We start from the raw sequence: 8437 nt of genomic DNA, 5'->3' as shown, positions 1-8437 counted from the left end.
AATGTGCAGAAAGCGAATGAACAATCTATATTCCGTAATGGGAGCCGAGAAGTTAATCAAAATTATCATCCGTACAGTAATCACTGAGGCTGAGTGTTAAGAGATCAATACCTTTCTTTGTCACGAAATGGGGCCAGGTACACGTGCTTACATTCTCCCGGACTGCTCCGAGACTGGGTTTACCCGTGGGTGAGGGGGGGGGGGGGGGCAGGGAGTCCGTTCAACTATTGACCGGTGAGCCAGTCAGTCCCTCCGGCCTATTTTGTTTTGGTCAGTAGATTGGCACTTTTTACCGTGTGCAGGTGTTGGATAACCTGTCTGAATATGACAGCCTAGAATCATAAACCCGCTAAAGACGGTGTAACTTGTCCCGAAATGAAAAATCTCTTTGACCTCCAAAAAACGTTAGGTGCACCTAGTGCCCGGTCTGAGAAGCCGTCCGTGGACAGTATTCTACTGGGTGAGGCTCTTTACCTGCTTGTCTTAGCCTTACCCGAATATAAAAATATTCATTTTGCCGAACTGAATTCTTTTTCACCTGTCAATTTCATAAGACCTAATTCAAGTTTTATATCAATCTTCTAATTAAATGTATTGGTAATTTAAAATTGCTATCTGTCTGCTTTGTTCATCATTGAACTTCAATTGCAAATAATCTCATTTTTTTGTCTGGACCAAAATATAAATTAAAAAAAATAAAGATTTCAAATAGAATAAAACAATTCATATATATAATTGTGTGTGTTGTATATGAAATGTTCTTACGTGGAATTAATGAAGAAATTTAAACAATCTGTGAATGTAACTTTCAGTCAAATATATTTATTTTTTAGTTCATTTATATACATGTAGCCATCATTGTACAAAAACCTTAGTACGGATAAATTAAATGTTATCAAAGAATAAATAAAATTCATATTTAATGTTGAAAAAAAAACAACAACATGTATTCTAATTGTTTCAGAAGTTTTAATTCAATGATCAAAACTTGTTATATCAGATATTAAAATAAATATTGATCTAATTCGCACTTTGCTTGTAAATTCTTACAGTTGTTTAATGCGCAAATAAATTTTATAACATCATTATTTCGTAAGAAAAGGTCATGTTAAATCGGTAACAAATTAATGGAAACTGTCACAGTCGGAAACACACAAAATGTATCGAGATGTTTACACTTCTCGGAGAAAAATTATGCACATAAAAAAAGATGTTTTTATGCTTTAAAAGTGTACGATTTGTCTTATGCGCTTGCTAGTAAATTATAAATATAAGCGGTGCATACATTATATATTGATTAGAATAATTATCCGATTTACACTTCACAGAAACTTCATAGAAACAATGGAATTTTAAAGACGTCTTTTTTGTTATGATGTGTACGCAAAATAATTTAAAAATATCCGAATCAGAAAGATGCAAGAATTTTGTCCGTTTTATCAATATCACAAGTATGTCATGCAATGAAATATGTAACGTCAGGACACACGGAATCCGTGCCAAAATGAATTATGAAACATACAAACATGTTAAAACCACAGACAACGCTTGTCAAAGTTAATTCAAAACCAGATGCTCCCTAGCATCACTAAATACGTGCCAAAGGTAGATACATAATTCCCCCTGTCTGCTGGCAACTTTTGTTGGAAACTTATTGTGTTTTACGTAATTGTTTTACCTGTTAAACATTCAAACATATACTAGTATTTGTCAAATCAAATCCAACAATTTCTTTGTATCTTTTTCGCCTCTTCTTTTTTCTTTGGAGTCAAAGAACTGAATGTCTTTTGCGGACATTAAAAGGGCATTTTCGTACTTTTTAGAAAGGTGAATACCCCTGGGTTGGTGCACCTGTGGTTGTAATATTAGTGGTCTGTCCCTTGCACTCTGCCCGCCGTGTAATGTTTCTTCAGCGTTTGAATCATACCTTTGCAGTTTTACCGCTCAAGGTATAATATTTGTAATATCACATATTTTCTTTATTTATAACCTGTCTTAATAAGAAAATTAAGAGAAAACATGCTTGAAACTAAACCATTAGTTTATAAATATAGCAAATATTGTAAAATCAATCGTGTTAAAATTCAGCGGAATAAATTACATAAAAAGATTGTCGAAAAACATCGATCGACCAGACAAACCCCTCCATTTCTTCATCATTTTGTTGTCTCTATCACAAGACCATGTTGTGTATTAATCATGATTCACACAGTTCCAAGTGACTAATGGCAACTAATTTGATAACGTTGAAGGTGTATTCTGTGGAAATATAATCTAAAGGGACAAACTTTAGAAGTACTTGAATTATTCACAGATCGTAAGAAATAGTGTAAACTTCTCTTGATCTTTTTACATGAAATGGCTCGCATTATCTTCAAATGCATAATTCGTAACGTATCCCTCTTCAGAGCAATAAGGATGGTTAGAGAATACTATGTCCTTACAGTATCCCCGATTTATTTCTTTTTAAATGCTTTGGACAAGGAAAAAACATATCATTGCTAAAGGTCGAGAAGGTATCCATTTTCTGCGAAGAACCTTATAAATGATAAATGTTGAAGTTTTTACGAGGCTTGTATATATGTCTTCATAAGTTTAACAGTGCAATTTTATTCTGAACCCTTATTAGACAGAGGGGCATATGTTTGACCCCCGAAGACTTGTGCGAAATTAATATACTTGTACATTACATTTAGAATAGATGATGTTTTAGTTTTAAAATTAATTGTTAAAAAAATTTCAGGACTAATATAGGCTCAAATATATCAACTTTCAAAGCAATTATTTTTGTTTATTCGAAATTGAAATTAACAAGGCGTACAAGTTACATGTAGGCTCGGGTTATCCGTATTTCAGATCAATCTTTGCAGAATGGTTAAAGTACTTAAACAAATGCTTATTTACAATAATTATAAAGTATCAAAATATAAACTATTAACTTTCATAACAGCATTAAAAGTTGTCAAAAATTGTTCGTGTATGTTTGAATAAATGAAGTATACAATCAAAATTTCTTTGCGAAAAAATAACAAAAAAATGAATATTTAATAATAAAACACATTTTTTTAAGTTAAAACAATTGCTTTTTTATTTCTTTGTAGCTTTGTTAAAACAAGATAGAAACCCATTCAAAAACCAAGAAAACTGTTTAATTATTTACAAGAGAAACTTACTGGGAACTTTAATGTGACGATACAATCGCTGGCAGTTTAAACTCTTTGACATTGTCAATGATCATAGATTCATAAATTCATGAATGAAATGTGCACCTTATGCATGTTTCATTACATAATTATCTAATTGTAATCAGTGCATACGAGTGTTCAATACACACGGTGACACAGAATTAGATCGATATTCACGGCTAATTAGTCCCATTGCTAGAAAGGTCCACGATCAGCGGCATGTAACACACCCGGCTTGATACTTTACTACCAGGGTTTCCTTTGTTGGGACATAAATAAAGAGGTCTTGCTTTGCCTGATCAGCCGTGTAGATCCAGTTTATTCGCCATTTCAACGGCTGACAAACACAGCGTTTGATATGAAATAGTAATCTAAATTTAAAGTGTTGGTGTGAGTTTTTGTTGTGATGTTCGGTAACACTTTACTACTGATTTAGGAAGAAATATGACTTTCGTCACGACTTTCTCACACGCAACCTTAGCTTTAGTTAAATATTTGAATGGTTGGCTCATGTGTTCACCTTTCCTTTCATCAAATATACTTTGATAAAAAAAATTAAATAATAAACATAAAAATTAAAATACAGATGTTTTGTGTACAAATAGTGGTTTTTGAACAGTTATGTTGCTTGCTTCTAGAGAATATCTTTACATGTACCTCCCATACGGTGCCCTTAACAGAGGAGCTGACCCCAAATATTTTTTTCTACAACATTAACCTACAAGCGAGAATCTTCTAATGGGCCATTAGAGATACCTTACACACAAACTGATTCACGTGGGGATTCGCATTTATTTCGTGCTGAAAATTACAGAAATACTACACAGAATCTTTGAAGACCCCGTTCCATACAAGCCGACTGAGTGACTTGAACAATAGATCTCTTTCATACAACTCTTTTTCATAAAGGCTTTTCTTTTACCGTCATGGCTTCATATTTTTGCAAGAGGAAAAAACCCACACCTTCAGAGACAGTTCTTTCTTCAGTATGATCTGAAAATTATAATTTCTGTCAATGATGTTTGGCTCTTCTGGGCGAGTTTTCCTATTTTTTCCCCATTTAATCCGTATATCGATATCGGGGTGTGACTTTCACGGCTTTATGGATGAAAGCGAGGCGCAGTGGCTCGATTATGTTGCAGGAACGGAATAAGTGTAGGAATTGGCAGAAAATAAACGAATAAAGCTGCAATTTGATTTATTTATAAAAACAGAGTGCTCAATATAATTCAAAAAACATTTAACACATTATCTAAATGGAAACCCTTTATGATAGTGTATTATTTATAGCTCATAAAACCCATTTACCGCACACTCGCTTCATATTTTTGTTCCCCGATTCATAGGGCCGCAAATTTGGAATTGATGATGAAGTAGAGTTTCATCTAACAACTTAACCGAGTGGAAAAGATTTATTAGATAAATTTGGTTCTGGCCATAGAAGAAGTTGCTGGGCGCTTGGTACAGATGTTGTGGTAACACCGATTTCATGGTTACTACAATTTGTATGTGCTGTATTCTGTGTTTGAAAAAGAAACCCGAACATTAAATATATTGTCACACATACCACGTGCTTTTGGTATCTACAAACTGGTGTAGATAATTGAACCATACAATCAAAGAGACCGCGTATTTAAAATTACATTTAATCAGTTTTGATAACTGGCTTATTTAACTTTGCATAGTCAAATTCAATGGGTAGAAATTATTCCGATCAATTTCCTTATTATGTACCAAGAGATGTGTGCTCTTTGAAGACCTAAACCTTTTTAGTGTCACGGATTAAGTTGTCAAATATTTCGCACTAATATTCTTTATTTTTTCCAACAATTTACCAAATTATCAGTATTTGCGCTCAAATATCTTGATAGGCAAACAGAGACAGCTTTGATAAGTTCATAAATAACATATCTAACAGGACAATCAGAACCTTTATTCAGTTCAACAATATTCTTGTAAGCTGATGCACGGATCAACAATTTAAAGAGAGCTAATCGGTCTGTCGGTCCATTCTTGTGGAGTGGAGACCTCGCGGACTGGTACCAATGGTTGGGGTACCAGCGACCACCAATGCTTACTTACTGGTCCAAGGGGGAAACATGATCATATACCAATGGGGTCGTTTAACATTTCATCGTCCAAGTATAGTTTTCAATTATTGAGACCAGTGTTACCAAACGTTTGCTCCAAGCAAATGTGAAAGCCAATCAAGCATTTGATTTAATTTCAGGTGTATCGTTTCTCAACAAGAAACATGCACATGTTCCCGACATAAAGAGCAGATAATTTGATACTGTAAATTGAATGCACTTCTAACCGTAAAGGGGTTTGTGTAGGAAGGCGCCAAAATCTATAAACACATTGTAAACACACAATAGCCTGTTTAAACATCGCAAAACAATATACAAACAGGGGAAATTGAACGCAGGCCTATGTGTAGAGAATACTTTCCTTGTATATATATTTTTTTCTGCGAAAGTTATATTTTCCTTTTGTTATTGCTATCTGTCTATCACTATTATTGCGTATTTAATTAGTTATACTAGAAAGGTGTGTGCAAAACAGTTAGATATGTAACTAATTGTACCTTGTATTTGATTTATTGTATGAACTCTACTGCAGATAAAAGTATAAACTGAATTTGAACCGTTTACATTTAATAAACCAAATCAGTATGAAATATGCAAGTATACTGTGCACAGTTCAAATCAAGTTTAAAAGAGCATGGAATGGGTAGCTATTGGACTCGTTCCTTAAATAAGTTATTTATTATTTTGTGATTAATTGTAGAAAGTAAGGCAATTTTATTTTTAAATTGATATTTAATTAAACATAACGTTATGCTGGTTGATGCGTTCTGACGTTTCAGTGTTATTCCAACAGTATTTTAGTGCTGTATGTTATTCGGTTGTTTTTTGCCGATTAAATGGCGTGTTACAGCACAAAATGTAAGTGATAAGAATTTAAATTACATATTGACTTTTAACTGTCTTTCTACTTTTTTTCACAGGTCCTAACTCTAATCAACGCCGACGAGGGAGGCAGACATACACGCGATTCCAGACCCTGGAATTGGAAAAAGAATTCAAATTCAACAGGTATCTTACCAGAAGGAGAAGAATAGAACTTTCTCACATGCTGTGCTTAACGGAGAGACAAATTAAAATATGGTTTCAAAATAGACGAATGAAAGAGAAAAAGGAATTACAGGCCATAAAAGAACTGAATGAACAAAGTCGAGTTCCGGAAGCCAAGACCAAAGTGAGCCCCGAGCCGTCATCGCCGAGCGAAGCAAGCACGAGTTGACATAAGTAATGTGTTCCTCTAAGGGTAGCTACCTCTAATTCCTGATATCACCGTGTCTAAATATGGTCTGTAAACGCAGGCAATCAAGCGAGGGAAGGAATACGGCAGCGATTATATTGGTACAGTGTAGGAAGATTCAGACAACGGAACGCGGAGTTCTTAGTATTGCAAAACAAACCTTTCAAAAGAATATGGTCGAGAAATCGATATTTTTATTATTTACCTTCCAAAACGAGAAAAATAATTTGGAGAAACAAATATTTATCCACATAAAACGAGAACAAAATCTACAAGGTGATTTTTAGTGTCTTTTATTTTGTCAGATGGAATACATGTACATCAAACTGAATGTACAATTTATATATTCGGATGTATATTTAATATATCAAATTTGTCTCTGTTCAGAGTATATACTCTAATTGTGTTGTTTACAATTTTTTAGTGTTTATTTTTGTTAGTTTTACATGGGTAAATGAATGTTGGGTATAGTATTTGGGTAAACATGTGTTGGGTAAAAAAAATTTTAACAGTGATTTCAAAGTGTTATAATTCATAGCTATGAATTAGATATCCATATGAATACCTCTTAGAACTTTGCCAAAAATTATTTTACTGGTATCCTGAACTTATATACATAAATACCATTCGAATCATTAATCAGCAAATATAGGAAGAATGTCACGTGACAAATATTTGATTTCATCGCACTGTCTACAATACATGTACACTAAAACATTAGATTTAGAAAATTTACATCACAAACCTATGCAAGTTTTGATTATGTATAAATGAAGAGAAAAAAAAACTAGTTATCACGCGCCGGAGAGCTAGTACTTTTACCTCGTGCTCGTTATAAGTACTGCAGTGGACAGATTACAGTGACCGTTGGACAGTCCTTCCAGCACGAGTTGTTCGGGTCACACTGCAGACGACAGGCAAGAGGACACGATCCGAGACATGTAATTTATCTGAGGTTAAGAATACAATATACAATATTTCATTAATGCATTGGCGATTGACATTTGTGCGATTTTTAGGAGCCTTTTATGGATAGTAAAAATCACGCCGATATTTCATTTCTAGTTTGTTTTGTACCATATGTGTATCGTCAACCATTTATTTTTTCTACATACTGCAAAATTGCTCATGTACATGATGATTTTCATTTATTTTTGTTTTATAATGCCTTATATAAGTGAACGAGAATTTGTAATAACGAGAAATATTTCGAGCCATTATTATATGTATGATTATATACATTAAGATTCTTGATGTTGTATGACAGAAGTATGTTTTATGTGACATATGTGGCTTACGACACGAACAGAACGAGAAACTGCAATAAAATGTTGTTAAACTTTCACATCTTTTCATTCTTGAGCATACTAAGCGCTAGCAAAGGGTTAATTTTATTATATATCAAAATTCATGGAAGAGTGAGATACGAATTAAGTAGTTTGGTGTCTTGTGGAGACTATTTGAAAAGCATTGTTTCTAATATCTCGGATTTTTTCATTTTGAAACCCCAAAACCGTGGTAAAATATCTATAGTCTGAACCGATTTTAGACCAGCTCCATTGTCCAATTTATCAACTCAAAACCACAAATGAGACGACATTAAATGTACGAGTGTTTGATATTATCACTTTTAAAACATGGTGATTTTTATTCAAAATAATAATTTTTTTTTTTAAATCTTCACATGAAAAGAGAAGAGGTAGCAAAGCTACTGCACGTCTTCCTGCAATGGCCGCTGTTGCCAAACAGAACTGCTGACTACAGAGGCTAGGACTGTCTGGGCTGTCGGTCGTCTGCGACATATCTCCATGTCATTCTTCCCAGCAATGTATTGATTCCTATGTTATTGATTCTAAAGTCTACTGATCCCTATTACGTAACAATGCCATCTTGATATGCATTAAAAAGGCATGTCAGAAAAAGTGCAC

The 8437-nt window shown here is 33.8% G+C and overlaps 1 protein-coding gene across 1 annotated transcript in view; it reads left to right on the top strand.

Moving 5' to 3' along the window:
* The window catches only part of LOC105347995 (homeobox protein Hox-B6a), an 11265-nt gene extending 3414 nt beyond the window's left edge, over positions 1-7851 (top strand). Inside the window, exon 2 of the mRNA XM_011457262.4 lies at positions 6196-7851. Coding sequence (XP_011455564.1) covers positions 6196-6491 — 296 coding nt within the window. The 3' untranslated portion in view covers positions 6492-7851. The remainder of the gene's footprint in view (positions 1-6195) is intronic.
* Positions 7852-8437: the final 586 nt, after the last annotated feature.

The sequence above is a fragment of the Magallana gigas genome, chromosome 5 (genome assembly GCF_963853765.1).
Source record: "Magallana gigas chromosome 5, xbMagGiga1.1, whole genome shotgun sequence".
In the NCBI taxonomy this organism is placed as follows: domain Eukaryota; kingdom Metazoa; phylum Mollusca; class Bivalvia; order Ostreida; family Ostreidae; genus Magallana; species Magallana gigas.
The sequence above is the reverse complement of the archived record's forward strand: the minus strand, read 5'-3'. Positions and strand labels throughout refer to the sequence as shown.